Genomic DNA, 18,648 nt, shown 5'->3' with positions numbered 1-18,648 from the left:
CATTTTAAGGAAACTAAGTCTAGATACCCTAAAAAAGATAAAATACTCCCTTCAAGAGATGATACCAAGAATAAATGCACAAGATAACCCCTGGGGATAGTAATTGATATGTTTAATTAAGATCTTTTATAAGTTGAGGGTTTAACAAAGATTTGTTCCTCTTCAATAATTCATAAAATGCTATAATAGGAATAGGTTTTAAATGTTAGTTCTTATCCAGTGATCTGTCCTTAAGTAATGGGGTTCACCAACTGCCTTTATTCTGATTATAATTGTTACCACTAGATAGCCTCTTTCATGTCTACACATAATCTATATATTTTCACACAATCTTCTACTAAATAAAAAAAAGAAGTTTCTTCAGGTAAGAACTCCATTTAGTATTACTCTCTTCTGAAGCAACCATGCACTAACAATAACAATTGCTTCTTTGGGACAAATCTTGAAAAGAATCCTAGATATCCATCTAGTAGTGGTCCTATATTCCATAAAATTTAATTGAGCCCTTGATGATGTCCACTTTATGGCAATATATGGGTAATACAGCAGTTCTGGTCCTATTTTTCAAATCAGTCCTCCTATGATGATAGAATAAACAATCTAGATTTAGGAAGTTTAAGACAAACTAAACATTCTAAAAGTTCAGCAATGTGAATACAAATTCCATTTCTCAGAAAGTAAACTAGCCAATCTGGGGTCCTTTGTTTTCCAAATGCTAAGTATTTCTGAGTGGTTGTGATTCAGTGTTCTCAGTTCAGTGAGCCTCCCTATGAGACGAGCAAAATGCTGTAGGTCTTCTGGATGATAAATTTTTGAATATTTGTACAAGATTTGTAAAACTGGTTCTTGTAAATTTTCCACATGTTGCTTATTTTTAAGGCATGGACGATCTGAAAAACATCATTATATATATATATCTTAATGAATACTGGAAAATGGTAGAAGATAAATTAAAACAATACAGATTTTAAATAATAAAAATACCAAATATTTACTGAACCCTTGATATATGCCAGATTTTATGCTAGATAACTTGCTTCTATGCAAAATCTTATTTAATCCTTATAATACTCTATGAAAGAGAATTTCTTAATGATTAGACAGCACCCATTCATCCAGTCATTGAGCTGGAGATACACAATGAACATAACAGACTAAATTTTCTGCCCTCATTGAGCTCATATTTTGGGTCTGGGAGAAATAAGGGAGGAAAAAGACATATATACATTTTTTAAATAAAAATATATGACAACGATAAATTTTATAGAGAAAAATAAACAGAGGAGAGGATGAGAATTAGGATAGAGGGGCTATAGCTATATTTATAAAGGTAATCAGAGTTAAGATGACATTTAGCAGAGATCCAAGATGGTGAAGGATGGAGCCATAAAGCTACCTAGGAAAGAGTTTTCCAAGCAGAAGATTTGTCATATATAGTAGAACCTATGGCAGGAGGCTGCTTGAAATTTTAAGGGAACATATGCATCAAAAACAATGTGACTGTGGAGTTGAAGCAAAAGAAATAGTAGTGGGCAATGATGGAAAGAACTTTGGCTTTAAACTGTGTAAAACAGGAAGCCATTAAAGGGTTCTGAGCAGAGGAATGACATGATCTGGCTCATCTTGTCAAAGAGTCACTCTGTCTACTGTATAGAGAATAGATCCTAGGAAGGCAAGGGCAAAAACAGGAAAGTGAGTTAGGATAGCAGTATTATTAGGGTGGCAGGGACAGAGACAGTAAGAAGTGGTTGAATTCTGGATATATTTTGAGGCTGGAGCCAACAAAATTTGTTGCATATTTGATATGGGTATAAGAAAGAAAGAAGTGAAGGATGACTTCAAGAATTTTGGCTTATGCAATTTGGGGGATGGGGTACAATTTAGTAGAGATGAAAGAAGAATATAGGAGAATTGAGGGGGGGAGGAGATGAGGAGTTCACATTCAGATATGTTAAATTCTTTATGCCTGCTAAACATCGAAGCTGAAATCTTGAGTAGCCCATTTAATGGAGTTTAGGGGAGCAGTCCAGGTTGGTATATAATTTGGGAGTTGTCGGCGTATAGATGGCATTTAAAGCCATGAGATAGGATGAAATTTCAAAGGAAATGAGTACAGAAGAAAAGATAACTGAGCCCTGGGACACTCTAATATTTATCAGTGTGGAAGATGAGGAATTAACAAAGGAGACAGAAAGAGCAGCTACTAAGGAGAGAAACCAAGATAGTGTAATGTCCTGGAAATCAAGTGGGAAAAAAAATCAAGTCAAAAAGGAGGGAGTGATCAACTGAAGCCTAGGTAAGTGTTCTAAGAAAGAGGGTGTGATCTGCTCTGTCAAATGTAGCTGATGGATCAAGTGAGATGAAGACTAAGAACTGACTACTGGAATCAGCAATTTCAAATTACTGAAGCTCTTGGCAAGTTATGGTGGAGGGGGAAGGGAGGGGACAAAATCTTACTGTATTGGGTTCAGGAGTGAATGAGAGGAAAGAAATGGAGGCAGGAATATAGACAACTCTAAAAAAACTTTTTTTTTCCTGTAATATAGAACAGAGAAATGGGAGAACAGCTGAAAGGGGATTTGAGGTCAAGAGGCTTTTTTTTTTTAAGATGCAAGGAATTACAGCATGTTTGTAAGCTGAAGGCAGTTTTTATGAAAATTCACACATTTGGAATCAATGAATAATATAACTATAAATTTCATGCTTTCATCGCCAAACTTAATCCAAATTTTTACTGCTAAATGTTTTTTTACCTGAAAAAAACACAACTGTTGCTGCAAGCAGAGCATATTCAGTATTAGTAATATTAAGCTCACTCATTCTTCTGTAGAAGTAAAACAGTGTGGTAATAAATTCTTCAACAATCCCTAAAAAGAAATATGAAATGTATTTTCATCAGAACATAGTGCAAAATCAAACATATTACTATTATCCTATTTTCTCAAAGCAGTAAAAGAAAATGAAACATATTTGACCAATTTTTTTCCATCCAATAAAATATTTTGTATTATATGTAATATTACCAGTCAGCATAGTAGAAGGACAGTCTTCACTGCAAAATGTTTCCATAGAATAAATAACACTTCTATCACCACTCTGTTTGTGACAATTCAGTGAACGAGCTGAGTGATTTGATATTTTCATAGTACCTAGTTAAGGGAAAAATATAAAGTCTGATTTTTTAAATACAGATAGTAAATTCAATCTCTCTAATCTCTGTTAGACAGGAGAAGTTCCCAACAAATGGTAGCTTTATAATTTTTATTACTGAAGTGTGGATCTAGATTAAAAGTTCTTATTTTATATAAAAATTATATAGAAGACTCTCCAAAAATGTGCCTGCCACTTTGCTATATAAAAAGAATGGCTTTCTTTAAAAGAAAAGCAAAAGCTAGACCAATGAACTGGAAAACAATAAACAGCTATTATGAAGTACTTATTCCTATACTGAGTAGTAAAATAAAAACATAATAAGAAAAAATATCTCAGTTACATAATTTGTTTCTAAATTTGATAGTGACTATTAACATTAAAATTCAATTAATTGGCCTTTTTTACTTTCAGAAGCTGGTGAAAGACATTCTTTCTGACTGTAAATTTGGGCCGCATGAAGGAACATCACTTCAGTTTTTGATCCCTTCCGTAATGCAGTCTGATCCTCACTGGTCAAATTTTCAAACCCTTTAAGAAAAGATCACATAATTGTTTGAAATAGATAATGAAAAGATAATTTTCAGGTATAAGATTTAACATTTTTATATTATTTATTTAATTATGATATGAATCCTAACTGTTCCCTTAGAATAATCATGATATGTAACTTCAAATCTGAATAAAATTCTTGATTCCACACAGTAATATTTTGGGGTACTTTCATCAGAACTGGATATTAATACTTTCCTGTGGTAAGAACAAATTAAACATAGTTGGTTTAACCTTGAAGAATTTATTTTTACAGAGAGTTATCTGTATATGTAAATAGATAGCTAAGTTTTGGCCAACAGTGGGTTGATTTTTTTTGTATTGTACAGGGAATTTTATCTGTTTCATGTTTTATCTAAAAACCAAAAATAATGTATTTCCAAAGATAAAAATAAGATAAAACATACAACCAATCATAGTTTGTCTTAACTCTAAGTCTTCGAAGTCACCTGTATATTTTTAAATATTTCTATTTTCACCTACCTGATTGATTAAAGCAAATAAAGTAAAACATGGTTTTGAATTTAGAAGCAGTTTTGGTGGAAAAATAGGTTTTGTTTCCTTAAAACATCTCCTTCCTTTAAAACAAGGAACTTTAAAAAAATTAAGTATTAAATTAATTTTTTTTTCCAGAGGTAAGGTGATTACCTGGAAGTCCCTTGGTAAAATCCATGAACATTTTTATTTGTAGGATAACTGTCTTGGAGAGTTGCAAAAAGCTCAGTTCAGGATTTGCATATTCCTGCAGCTAACCACCAGAAAGAAATAAGATTAACAATTTTTTTCTTTCCAATAGCTGTTTAAATTTTAAACTTATATTTATGCTGTTATTTTCTAACGTAATTACAAATTACTTCTTGCCAGTAATGAACACATACAAAGCTTTGTGTTTCTTCTAAAGGAACTTTGTATTTTTGATGAGCAGCCACAATGTTATTAATGAGCTGATTTTCCTCTTGTGTTAGTTCCACGCTCTCCTGAATCTGTAGGAAAATAAAGGGGCAAAACTATAGTGTATACTTATTAAATAAGACAGCATCATTAACAAAACAGGAAATTTCACTTTTCCAGATCTAGTGGTGGATGACACAAGTTTGTTGTTTACCCCTTCCTCTTTCACTTTGATGTTAGAGCAAAAACTGTTATTCTTCTGTTTAAAGTTCTTTCGAAGCCTCTTTGATTTGCATTGGATTTCTGTAAGCAAACCTGTAACATTAGAAAATTCATACAAAATGTTTTAGGTAAAGCAAATTACGGGATTTGATGAAAATTGTCTTGTACACAAATATCATAAACTTGTCTTTTCACAAAGAACCTTTCTTTTTTGGTGAGCATGTACAACAGCAATTAAATTGACTACATTACTCTCTCCTTTTCCTAACACAACTACCTGTCTACTTAAAATTACATAGTCGTCCTGGACATAAATTAATATTAATTTTGCATCTCCAAATTATAAATTTAGACCTTTTTATATTAGTGAAATTTCCACATTAATTATATCTTGGAAGCAACAGAATGTTGATTGGTACATTGAAGGGAAACTCCTAATTTATAATTCTGCTTTTTCTAGGTGAATTATATAACTTTAGGTTGAATAACATGAAAATACAATGATTTCCAATTAAGAAGAAAATATGATTATTACCAAAGTTAGAGCAATATAGTATAAAACAGAGTTTACTGAAATAATTACCTAGATTGGTAACTGGCTATCCTAACTTAGCAGTTGCTAGAGAAATAGCTTAAATTCAGACAAATATGTTACGTTCAAATATATTCAAAATAACTTGAAGAATGTATTAAGTTCCCAGCAAGGTAAGAAAAACTAAAATCCCTCTCAAAAAAACAAACAAAAAAAACAATAACACTTACATTCTTCCAACATTCCTACTGCCTTACACTTTTTTAGTCTACACTCTTGACATTTTCTACGCATGTACATGTCCATTTCACAGTGACCACCATTCTTGCAATTATATACTGCATTTTTGGTGATGCTACGTCGGAAAAACCCTAATAACAAAAAGATTTTTTAAAACTTTACTAAGTAGGTATTTTTAGTTACTTATTTTTATTAATATATAGCTCCATAGTAAAGTAATAAAGTTAGTTAAAGTTATTTCAGTAAAATATTTTTCCCCCAATAAGAAAGTTTGGTTTAATATACATTTATCTGGATAATTGTTTTAATCCTCTCCTGTTTGATATATTTTATTCCAAGGTTGTTCCTGTCCATAATTTATCTGAAGATTAAACTAAATAACCCCAACACATTAAAATAACTCTATTTTACTATGGTTATAATATATCATCCAGAAGATTTTTAAAACTATGTTTTACAGAATATCAAGATTCTGTGACACATCTCTCAAGGTTCCCCAGAAAGAATATGTACTAATGTAAAATAAAACTATAAGGAAAGCCTTTCTGTTTCTCTTCTCACATTTCCACCTCAACTCGTAAAGGAAGAGATATTCATCCAAACTTAACTCCTTTGTCCTTCTCCCTTTTTAGCATTTCCCCAGATGAGAAAATATTGCTAATTTATTTGGTCCAAGATGTTGAATGGGCCATGAGTGTGTGTGTGTGTATGTGTGTTAGGGAGAGGAGGTGGAGTGTCTACATTTTCCTAAATCCACGCATAGCAGCCTCTTCCCATTACCTCTGTCATTTCCCATTCCTGTGCGATAATCGCTGCTATCTTCATCTTATTCCATTCCAAGCAGAGAAGTTGATTAGTGAACTAGAACCCTCTTAGAACCTTGCAATACTCTTTATCCATAGACACACTTGAGAGCGAGAGTTTCATTACTCTGACTCAAAAAAAGGAGTAGAAAGCTCAAGTTTATGTTTCCAGAACTATGCCTCATTTTTCAGCTTAGTTTGAACAGCAAGGCCCTGCATTTTTATGACTAAGCAAATACTGGCCCAGCTATTCCATTCGTAAAGCTTTTACCTTTAGTCCCCTTGATCTTCAGCTGGCTATTCTTTGACAGGAATGAGTTGTGAGATTCTGACAATAAAACTTCACCCTGAACTTCTAACAGACATGTTTACCTAGTGCTGTATTGGTCTAATCATTTCCAGGTTCTGCCCCCAATACTGCATTTGTGAATTAAAATAAGAAGTATTTCAAAACCTCAAAACATCATCAAGGATTATTTCGCTCTTTGAAAATGCCATTGTCAATGATGGTCTTCACTTGAAGATTTCTTCAATTGTTTTCAAAAGAGCATTCCAAAAAGATAGCATCTTAGAAGTCATTTAATTCAAATTTCTTCCTAATCCATAAAATATCAGCCACATGAGAAGATGTAATTGTTAACACTGACATCGTTTTAACAGACATATTCCATTCCAACATCAGATTCATCTAGGAACATGGAAACTTTTTGCTACATAAATGTTTTGAAATTTATATTTAAATGTAAAAGTCTTTGAAATTGAAAAGAAAACCGAGTCAAAACTTTATTACATTCCATGTTCATGTCTTTGATCCCACAGACTGATCACCTTTAAAAACATCAAGGACTCTCCTTGGTTTTATTTTTCACATTTTAAAAAGTAAGAATATTCTTACATGCTTAAAATTTCATCACTCTTCAGTGAACACTAAGATTAAGTTTTGTTTTAACTTTATCCTTACCTTTGCAACCTTCACAAGTAAGGGCATTATAATGATATCCTGACGCTTTATCACCACAAACTACACAGAGTTCTTCCTGTCCCTTAATTCGAATAGAAGAATGAGATATTCTGGACCTTTTTATTCCAAGGTAACCATCTTCAGCATCATGGGCAACCACATAAGTGGATTTATTTAATTCACAGGAAACAAGTCCATACTCTCCACCATTGAACTGTGGATCCAAGCGATAAGTGTTGAAATGACTTTGTAAAGATTGAGACTGTAGAGCTGGAGGAAACTGGACAGTAGAACACTGGCCATAAGGAGGTTCTTGAAAATCAGTGTCATGTAGCTGATAATTGATTTGTTCTGGCAATATATCTAGTATTTTAACATAAAAAAAAAAGGTGATAGTCAAAATTCATAATCATTTTCAAATTTCAAAGAGTTTTATATTCAAGAAACACAATTAGTTTAACATGTCCACTATATCCCAGGGACTTGCTCTTCAGCTTGAGAGGCAGACAGTAAACTGAATTGCAATGCATGATAAGTGCGGCCATCCCAGAATTATGCAGAGGTTGCTCAGGAGCTGGGAGAAAGGGTTGCTCATGGCTTATATACCAACCCAGTCTATCTCCTTAAGTAGAAATGAGTATTTCCCAGAGTTTGGAATGAAAGCTTTTCCCTATCATCTGCATTTTCCTTGTCATGGATACAGTTGTTTTCAGTGCAGTCAGATCCATAAAGAAATGAATTAATAATTTATCCAACCCTCACCCTTGCCCAAAAAAAAAAAAAAAAAAAATCAAACTAAAATACAATACCAGTTATCTGGTTATTTCCAGCAAAAAAATTTTTTGTTTGAACTCCTCATTTAATATACTTTAACCATTTGTAGACCTTATTTAAATTACTAGTTTCTTTTTGTTTTGTTTTGTTGTCTATCAATTCTAACTAGCAATATCTGGAGATAAATTCACTTACCTCACAGGGTGACTGTAAGGATGAAATAAGTATGACATGCAAAAGTATATAATACAAAATGATACTTAATGGATATCTTTATTATTATTATCAGAAGCTCCCAAACACCAACTTACTTTCTGTTTTCAGGAGAGTTACTGAATCTAAATCCAGAAAACTGGGTCCAAAAAGACCCAGGAATACTTAATGTCTCTATGTCTATATCTAGTAATTTTGTAATTTTCCTGGTGCTGAATCACAAGGCGTTCTGATTTATTTTTATTCCCAAAATTCCAAGACTGGTAAACAGTATAATTCCTATTAATTCACATAAATCATTTAAAATTTTATAGCAGCCAATCCAACGCAAAATGTTGAATAAATAACATAATAGCCTGATACAAGAAAAATGTTATTGGGAAAAATAATGTAACTTTTTTTATAGAAGGGGGCCCTTCTTGGCTGAGTATCAAGACTGCAGAATACTGGCTAATGTTCCATTGGTATGGAAATCAGAGTTCAAGCTGTAAACGAAAACTGCATTTAAAACGAAATTCATATTGTAATTACAATCTTAGTCTTTTTGGAGAAAATCCCTATTGTCTCCTAAATTCTGTTTTCTATTTCTTTCCCTTTGATAAAAGTCTTATATTAAGATTAAAATTTCAAGTACATTGAATAGCTACTCTGAACTACATTTTCCAAATTGCATGTGAACTAGCTTCAGCTAATCCCTAAAAATAACTTCTAATTTGCATGTTAATTCTACTTTTAAAAATTGAATACAATTTTTCTTCTTTACATTTGATTCTGGCTTACAAAATCTCAGTATTTCTGATTTTTGAAATTAATTATATTCTCCAGTCAGGAATAAAGTCACTGGTTAATTTGTTAATTTCTTAAAAAAACAAAAAACAAAAAACAAAAACAGAAAACTGTGATTAACCATAATTCCCACCAAAAAAAGTTTTATTAACTATTTTACTGTCATTTTTTGTGACATACCATAGTACTGCACTGGTTCAACAAGACAATACCCATCAGATGCAGTGACATAAGTACTGGCCATTCTTTTGTCCAATTTTCACGTCTTCATTAGTGAATGCTAAAATAGAACCTGAAGGGAACAAAAATTTTGTAGACTATTGGAAAGTGTGATTATCAAATCCATATGATTTTGTAAAATTACAGTACTGTTTTTGAAAAATAAAGAATTTAGTAGACTTTGTACATGAGACATTTATATTTACACTTTAACTGGAAGAATACTGATTTTTCGTATCTCTACATACCAAATTATTTAATTGTAACAATTTCTTATTGATCAGCTCTTTATAAATAATCTAAATCTTTGTAATAATCATTGTAGCTCTTGAAAGGGTACCAAGCTTTGGAGTTAGACTTCATATATTGTTTTCACCACTTATTTATGGGTCATTTATTACACCTCCCTGAACCTCAGTTTCCTCATTTGTAGAAGAGAAACAATAAAACACATCTAGCAAAGTTGTTGGGAGAGTTTAATTACATATTTAAAATCCAGCACAGTTCTTGACTTAAACAGAGTCTACAATTATTATTCTAATAGTTTCAAGATCTCAGTGTTCTAAATTTAGATGAATTAGGAAGAAAAAGTACTTTTTCATAAAGAAAATTAAAGGGTAGGAAAAGAATGGCTTTCGTAGCACTTTTTTAAATCTTTTAAGTTCTTTGTAAATATTAATTTTTTATAGCACTGTGATATGCTAAACATTAAAACATGGTTCTACTTGACTAATGAAAACAGTTGTTTGATTACTGAAAAGTGTTTTGTTTTTAAAAATAAAGCCCCAAAATGATAAGCTGTTATGAGGAAAACTTATTCAAAATCTAAGACTATACCTTATGGGAAAAGCTATTTTTGCTACTTCCCAGGAAGGAACTCCAAAAATAATGAACCTTTGAATAGACTTAAACAGGAAATCAAAGTTAAAGAAATTGGAAGTTATTAAAAGAAAATAATGGTCACTCTAGAATCCTTCATATTTTATAGCTTTATTCTCTCTATTAGAACATAAAAACTGTTTTCACCATTTAAAAGAACCAAAAAAGAAGAAAATGGGTTTTAAATCATGCCAAAAGATATGCATGACAAACTTCTGAGATAGCTTCTGAGATTATATTGAAAAATCTTTTACTTAGATTTATTTCGCGTGTGATGGGTTCATGGCTAAGGTTTCTATATCCCTGAAGGTGATGCAAATAGTAATATTGCCAAAATTTCTCCTTTATTATTTAATAGACTCCAAGCTCCTTTAAAAGCACTTGAATCTTCCACTCTCTGACAGCACAGCAGCAGTCACGCAAAAGAAGCATTGGATGGAACAGATGAAGCAAAGGTGGTGCCCCCAAATAAGTGCAATTTCAATATGACTTTTTCCTTGAAAAGTAAGAACTAAAATCAATAGGCCCAGCCAGTACCCACTTCTGTTTTCCCTACATCACAATAGGATAATTGGCCCTCCATACAAAAAGAATTCTGAATGCTATCAGTTTAACCTGTGTGATACTTTTTAGCAACAGTGTTAAGACCTTTCCACACTTCTCTTTTGAGTCTCAAATAGATTTCAGAAAATTCCAAATGCATGTGCAAACTTGAAGTTGTTACTCCACCTTCTTTTAAAATCGCTGCTTTTATCATTAGGCTTCATTTAATATTAAACATCTGAAAACCACTGAAATTTTTAAAGTATTTGGTACTGCTTTGTCATAGACTTTTGCTGAGAGAGATTTCATTTAAGAAATAATACAGAATAAACCAGAGGTAACGCATTAAAACAAAACTGGTAATATCCTGGCAAATAAACACAGAAGTATCTTAAAACAATGCTGCTGTCAGGGTTCATATCATAAATAACAATGTTCTCAAACCAAATCTTTCCAATACTGAAAAATAAATGCCCCCAAATATTGTCTAAAGCAGAAAATTTTTTTCAGTCTGTGAACTACAGGTGTACCTCAGAGATCTTGCATGTTTTGGTTCCAAATCATCAAAATAAAGCAAATATCACAATAAAGCAAGTCACATGATTTTTTTTATTTCCCAGTGCATATAAAAGTTATGGTTAAACTATACTGTAGTCTCTTAAGTGTGCAATAGCATTATGCCTAAAAAAATGCACACCTTATTAAAAAATACTTTATTGCTAAAAAAAATGCTAACCATCATCTGAGGCTTTAGAGAGTCATAATCTTCTTGCTGGTGGAGGGTCTTGCCTCAGTGTTGTTAGCTGCTGATGATCAGAGTGGTGGTTGCTGAAGGTTGGCATGGCTGGAACAATTTCTTAAAATAAGGTAATTATGAAGTTTGCTGTATCAATTTAACTCTTCCTGTCATGAACGAGTTCTCTGTAGCACTGCTATTTGAGAGCATTTCACCCACAGTAGAATTTCTTTCAAAATTGGAAATCAATCCTCTCAAACCCTGCCAGTGCTTTACAAACTTAGTTTATGTAATATTCTAAGTCCTCTGTTATTATTTCAACAACCTTCACAGCATCTTCACCAGGGGTAGATTCCATCTCATGAAGCCACTTTCTTTGCTCATCTATAAAATGCCACTCCTCATCTGTTCAAGTTTTATCATGAGATTGTAGCAATTCAGTCACATCTTCATGTTTGACTTCAAATTCTAGTTCTCTTGCTGTGTCCACCACAACTGCACTTACTTCCTCCACTGAAGTCTTGAACCCCTCAAAGTCATCCATGAGGGTTGGAATCAACTTCTTCCAAACTCCTGTAAATGTTGATATTTTGACCTCTTCCCGTGAATCATGAATGTTCTTAACGGCATCTAGAATGGTGAATTCTTCCCAGAAGATTTTCAATTTGCTTTGCCCAGACCCATCAAAAGAATCACTATCTGTGGCAGCTATAGCCTTATAAAATACATTTCTTAAATAATAAGACTTAAAAGTCAAAAGCCGTAAGTTTCAGAATGGATGTTGTGTTAGCAGCATAAAGACGAAATTAATCTTGTCTATCTCCATTAGAGCTCTTGGGTGACCAGATGCATTGTCAATGAGCAGTAAATTTTGAAAAGAATTTTTTTTTCCTGAGCAGTAAGTTTCAACAATGAACTTAAAATATTCAGTAAACCATGTTATAAACAGATGTGCTGTCATCCAGGCTTTGTTTTTCCATTTATAGAACACAGCAGAGTAGATTTAGCATAATTATTAAGGACCCTAGGATTTTCAGAATGGTATCCAGAATGGTAAAGGAGCATTGGCTTCAACTCAAGTCACCAGCTGCATTAGCTCCTAACAAGAGTCAGGCTTCCCTTGAAGCTTTGAAGCCAGGCATTCTCTCTAGCTGTGAAAGTCCTAGATGGTATTTTCTTCGAATGTAAGGTTGTTTCATCTACGTTGAAAATCTGTTGTTTAGTGGAGCTGCCTTCATTAATGCTCTTAGCTGGATCGTCTGTGTAACTTGCTGTAGCTCCTTCATCAGCACCTGCCGCTTCACCTTGCACTTTTACATTATGAAGATGGCTTGTTTCCTGAAACCTCGTGAACCCACCTCTGTGAGCTTCACACTTTTCTTCTGCAGTTTCCTCATCAATCTTAGCCTTCATAGAATTGAAGGGAGTTAGGGCCTTGCTCTGGATTAGGTTTTGGCTTAAGGGAATGTTGTAGCTGGTTTGCTGTTCTGTACAGACCATTAAAACTTCCTCCCTATGAGTAATAAGGCTGTTCTACTTTCTTATCATTCGTGTGTTCACCGGAGAAGCACTTTTAATTTCCTTCAAGAACTTTTCCTTTGCATTCACAGCCTGGCAAACTGTTTGGCACAGAGGCCTGGCTTTTGACCTGACTCAGCTTTTGACATGTCTTCCTCATTAAGCTTAATCACATATAGTTTCTGACTTAAAGTGAGAGACATGAGATTCTTCCTCTCACTTGAACACTTATAAGCATTGTTGGGTTATTCATTGGCCTAATTTCAATATAATTATGTTCCAGGAAATAGGGAGGCCCAAGGAGAGGAGAGATGGGCAACAGCCATTTAGTGGGTCAGTCAGAACACATACATTTATTGATCAAATTCACTGTTTTATAGGGGCATGGGTTCCTGGTGCTGCAAAACAATTACAATAGTAACATCAAAGATCAATTATCAGGGAGAGGGTATAGTTTAGTGGTAGAGTGCATGCCCAGCATGCCTTGTGCATACTGGGTTCAATCTCCAGTACCTCCATTAAAGATAAATAAATAAATAAAAACCCAATTATCCCCCCCCAAAAAACAAACAAGATCAATGATCACAGATCACAATAACAAATATAATAATAATAAAAAAGTTTGAAATATGAGAATTACCAAAATGTGACACAGAGACACAAAGTGAGCAAATGCTGTTGGAAAAATAGTGCCAACAGACTTGCCCGATGCAGGGTTGCCACAATTTGTAAAAATTTCAGTATCTACAAAGTGCAACAAAGTGCCATGAAATGAGGTATGCTTATATACCAGGGTATATATGGGACATATACATAAATAAGCCACTGAGTAAAATGTGCCTTTTAAATTATGAAATATTTACCTATTTTATATGCTATAGTAATAGTTACATTATTTTCTACACAAAATTTTCACTAATTAAATTTTTCTTCACACTTTTAAATGTTTAATAGAAGTATTATAATATGTATTCATGGTAAAACAAATCTTTCAGAGTGTGTTTATAAAATTAGTTTAAAACACTTAAGTAATTATTAATGACATAGAGAGAGATATGTAATCAAAAACTTCCTATCCTATTAAAATAAAGAGAAAAGTTACAGTGGGTTTGGAATGATTCATTTGGTTATCTTTCCCAGTAAATATTTACTTAAAGAGAAAAAAACTCAGTTCAGAGAGGAGATTTTATCAAGAGGATCAATTTGGCATGGGCAAAGTCTATATTTTTCTTTAACAAATATGACTTTATAAAAAAACGTGCTTTTCACAGATCATGAAAGCCATGTTACTGAAAAGCTGCCTAGTTGCATAAATGAATTTGCATATCCTCTGCTTTAACCATAAATTGCCCTTAGTAAATCTTCATATATCTACAACCTTAACAGGAAAAATGTTGATTTCTGAAAACTACATCTGTATGTTAAAGAATTTCACAGTTTTTACATTTTTACTCTTGCAATATATGTCATTTGAATCATGAATAATTCACTGCTTAAAATGGACATAATTGAAAAGTAGATTGCTTCACAAGGAAAACATTTTAGTTTTCATAGTAGCCTCTACTAAAAAATGAGTGATAGTGCTTTATGATGCATAATTATTAAAAGGATTTTTTATGGTAGTGTTTCTTTGAGCCAAAACTCTTTGAACTTACTGGAACCAGGAAAAATGAAAAGAATATATTTGAATAATAACGCAAATTAAGGCTTCTTGATTCCTTCATAAGAATCTATCCTTTAACTTTAGAGTACAGGGAGGATTTTACACTGTGAAGTCTTCTCATAGTTTTATTATACAGTTTTATTGAGATGTAATTTACAGAACATAATATTCCTTCTTTTAAATTCACTATACAGTTCAGTGGGTTTTAGAATATTCAGAGTGTGCAGCTATTACCACTATATAATTCCAGAGCATTTTCATCACCCCAAAATGAAATTCCATACCTGTAAGAATCACACCTCATTCCTTCCTCTCGCCAATTCCTGACAACCACTAAGCAACTTTCTGTTCCTATGGATGTGCATATTGTAGACATTTCATATAAATGGAATCATATAATCCACATACAGATTTAAATGAAAAAAGTATTTAATATCATGTCAAGTAGCTTTCACAGTTTAAGATAGAAAGAAAATAAACTAAGTATTTAGAAAATTCATGACTATGAAATTAATATTTTATATACTTCAGAGGCATATAAATATATTTTGTGTCTATTTCCATAATTTGGAACAATTTTTGCAATTATTGCATCATAGAATTTTCAATAGAATTATAATTCCCTGAATACACCTTTATCAGAATATATTTGAAGTTGGTTTGAATTTACATGTAACTATTGCTCAAAAAAATAAAATATATTTTACCAATAAGATCTTGATTTAAAAATAAGTTTCATTTTTAAAATATAACAGTAAAGATTATTGTGAAGTGATTTACAGTATTATATCAAATGTCAAGTCCAACTACAGTCCCAAGTTACTTTATCATTCTTTAAGAAAGAACCAAATTATTGCATAATCTACTTTACTTAATTAAATTTCTTATTTTCAAAAGGAAAATGCTTTTTACAGTTTGACTACTGTAGTAACAACAATTAGCTTATTTACCTTGAAAAAATTAAGTTAATGTTAGTGGAAACTAAATATCTCAAGAAATACCCTTTAATTTATTAATATCATACAATTTAATAATAGTTTCAAGTAAATTGTAGACAAAATTAACATATTTAATTTAGACAGCATAAACACATTTTTCTTATTTTAGAGAAAACAAAATACTCACAGTTCAGTGATATTACTAGAGATTGTCCTTTTCCTCACAGTATGAGTAGAGGTAGATTTAGCAATGACTTTAACTTTCCAGCTGGAGGAAACTGGACCTTTTCCCTATTTATCAAGGAGTGGAAAGCGGGGCACGCTGCATACACTTAGGCTCCAGACAATCTGCAGAGAAATGCTTCAGCTTATCTCAGAGACAAACTTTCCACACAATCCTCTCGGGTCAAAACAAGGGCAGTTACAGGCTAACATAAATCAAATAATAACCAGATCATCAGTGATAGAAGCCTTTGGGACTTTCAGGTCACATTCTCCCAGAGTCCCTTATTGTTTACTTAACAAATATTTTGTTTTCTTGATTGCATTTGCCATTGTCCCATTTTGAATACAAAACATTGGTCTCTGCAAACTACTGAGTAATAGATACAGGAAGGAAAAAAACCTTCATTAAATTCACACTCCACTAACACAGGTGCTATAACAAACTTGAAGTTTATTTTTTCATTACCTACAAAAAAGTGAACTTGTTAAACCAAATAACAGCGTGAATAATAATTCATAGATTGCTACAATGTTAGATGTATACAAGTCATCTAATCCAACTGTCTCATGGTTTTGGCAAAGAAAAACTGCAATACAAATAAATACTACTTCTTGTCCAAGTTCTCACAACTACTTAGTAGCAGAGATGAAACTCAATGAAAATCCAAGCAGCTGAACAGGATTTATAAATAATTTCAGTATGATTTTTTCATGTCACTTACATAAATAAAGTTTGTTGGATACCAGGCTCATAGTCTCATCCCTTTAAGGCATTTCTACAAACGCAAGTAGACGCAAGTTTACAAACATGTTCCACCACTAAACTCCATCTTCCTGGTCACACCTCCTCTGAGCTGATGACTCACTTTTTTCAATCTGACTCTATGCTCTTGTCTCAGTCCTACCCAGTTCCACTTTTGCATAAATATGGCACAGCTTCAGTATACACCTTTACCTTTCCTGGCATCTGATCTTGTCCACCTCCAGTTTCTGACTTCAAACTATAATACTGATGAATTCTTCAAGGGTCTTCATCTACCACAGGGCAGAATTCATGGTAAAATCTGCAAGTCATGTCATGTGGAGTTTTATTTACTTTTTAAAATAATAGGCCTTGTATCTGTGAATTTTAATTAGTGAACCAAATAATAATCACAGCGTTGTAATTCATTTGTGTTGATCCTAAAATATTTCAAAAATAGGCTTCAAATTATGTCTCAAAGAAGTGATATTCTACTAGCAGCCTTACATTGAAAAACAGCAAAACAAACATATACTACTTGATATTTTTTAAAGCAATGCTTAACTTCTAAATATTTATCAGGAGCATTTGTTCCTTAAGAGAACACTACCCTTTCACTATCAGTATACAAATATCAGGAATAATTCATAAATTTTATTGGTTAGATAAGTCCCAATTTTAACCTCTGATTATAAGCAAAATTAGTGGTTTCTGTATTCAAATAATATATTTTCACATACTCATTTGATTCAAACTTTTCACTTATTCATATTATCTTGACCACTCATACCTTCAGTCCCACCCTAATTATACCTGAGATACTACAATTCATTTGTTAATCATCTTCTTTGTTTAGTTTCACAAAAACTAACTCATCCAGAACTTGACAGCTACAAAATTTTACATGTACTTCCCTGGTTTATAATAATATTCCAGACTTACTGACATTAGCATAGTACTCATTCTAAGGTACTTAAAGACATGCAAATATATGTTGATATTTTAAAATAAGAAAAGGAGAATATATTTTTTTTAATTTTACACAGGCTACGGTCACCTGAGTGTTCTATTTATAATCACACAGTTCACTGATATTTCTTAATAAGCATAAATGAGAAAATTTCTTGAAATGTATTCTTTTATACTGTCACTCAATACATAGCTAGTCTGTATGGATAGATACACGCCTTTTAAAATACTAACATTACCTTATCAGTTACAAATAACCTGAGTTACAAATCTAACCCATTTGTTTGCTGTAAAGTTAGGACATCATTAAGGAAGGCTCTTTAAGAAAGTGACATCTAAGACAAGACCTAAAGGATGAGGAACAGCCAGCCACAGAAAAAGCTGAGGGATGAGTGTTTTAGTAGGAACAAAACACTTATGTATGTTGGCTTGTTTACTGATGTATGTTGGCTTGTTTAACACCAAAAGAAGGCCAGTATGGTGAATGGTGACAGAAGACAGGACTAGAACAAGAGGAGACTGAAGAGAAAATAAAACCAGATTGTAAGAGACTTAGAAGTCTGAATTTCCTTCTGGGTGTAATAAGAAATCATTAAATGATTTTAAACAGAGAAGACACAATCTGAAGTATATTTTTTGTTTTTTTTTTTAATTGGATAATATGCTATTATTTTGGGGGGTAAACAAAGTTTATTCTAAGAAGAGCAACTCATTGAGGGATATAACCATTTTAAAATTTACATACATGTACTGTTCATTGTTTCTAAGGACAGTTTAGAACTTTAGTTTTTTAAACTTACATTTTTTATCAAAGGAATAAAGCCAACCACAAAATAAAATCAACAGAATGCAGTAATTCAATCATAAAGGACAGTCAAAAGTGCTTACACATTTTATTTATTATTTATAACTTAGATGATTGATTTCTTGAATGTATGTAAGAACATTTGTTGGTTTGCTTTTAATTGAGATTTTTATAGAGATCATTATAGACTCACTTGCAGGTGTAAGAAATAACACAGAGTATCGAACATATATGCTTAATCTGGTTTCCCCCAGTGGTAACATTTCGCAAAATTGTAGTACATCACA

The 18,648-nt window shown here is 32.4% G+C and overlaps 1 protein-coding gene across 2 annotated transcripts; it reads right to left on the bottom strand.

Moving 5' to 3' along the window:
• Positions 1-642: 642 nt before the first annotated feature.
• On the bottom strand, positions 643-16,053 carry LOC105079976 (bile acid receptor-like). Of its 2 annotated transcripts, XM_074370244.1 has the most exons (11): positions 15,808-16,050; positions 9,305-9,416; positions 7,352-7,714; positions 5,578-5,718; positions 4,808-4,908; positions 4,581-4,685; positions 4,351-4,450; positions 3,559-3,681; positions 3,024-3,149; positions 2,754-2,867; positions 643-890 (listed from the first exon to the last, which is right to left on the bottom strand). In XM_074370244.1, the coding sequence occupies exons 2-11, from the start codon at positions 9,366-9,368 to the stop codon at positions 643-645; spliced, it is 1,485 nt and encodes a 494-aa protein (XP_074226345.1). In that variant the 5' UTR covers positions 9,369-9,416; positions 15,808-16,050. The 2 variants fall into 2 exon arrangements, with proteins under 2 accessions (XP_074226345.1, XP_074226346.1); XM_074370245.1 differs by lacking the exon at positions 3,024-3,149 and having other exon boundaries at positions 15,808-16,053.
• Between the last annotated feature and the right edge of the window lie 2,595 nt (positions 16,054-18,648).

Source organism: Camelus bactrianus, chromosome 9 (genome assembly GCF_048773025.1).
Source record: "Camelus bactrianus isolate YW-2024 breed Bactrian camel chromosome 9, ASM4877302v1, whole genome shotgun sequence".
NCBI classification, from domain to species: Eukaryota; Metazoa; Chordata; class Mammalia; order Artiodactyla; family Camelidae; genus Camelus; species Camelus bactrianus.
The sequence above is the reverse complement of the archived record's forward strand: the minus strand, read 5'-3'. Positions and strand labels throughout refer to the sequence as shown.

Bases quoted from the DNA above. Each gene is read 5' to 3' on its own strand.
- LOC105079976 (XM_074370244.1), bottom strand. From the start codon at position 9,368: ATGGCCAGTACTTATGTCACTGCATCTGATGGGTATTGTCTTGTTGAA. The intron at 3,682-4,350 runs GTAATCACCTTA...CTTTTCTTAAAG, and splicing joins TTTTACCAAGGGACTTCCAG to GGTTTGAAAATTTGACCAGT. The intron at 2,868-3,023 runs GTAATATTACAT...ATTTCTTTTTAG, and splicing joins TCCTTCTACTATGCTGACTG to GGATTGTTGAAGAATTTATT.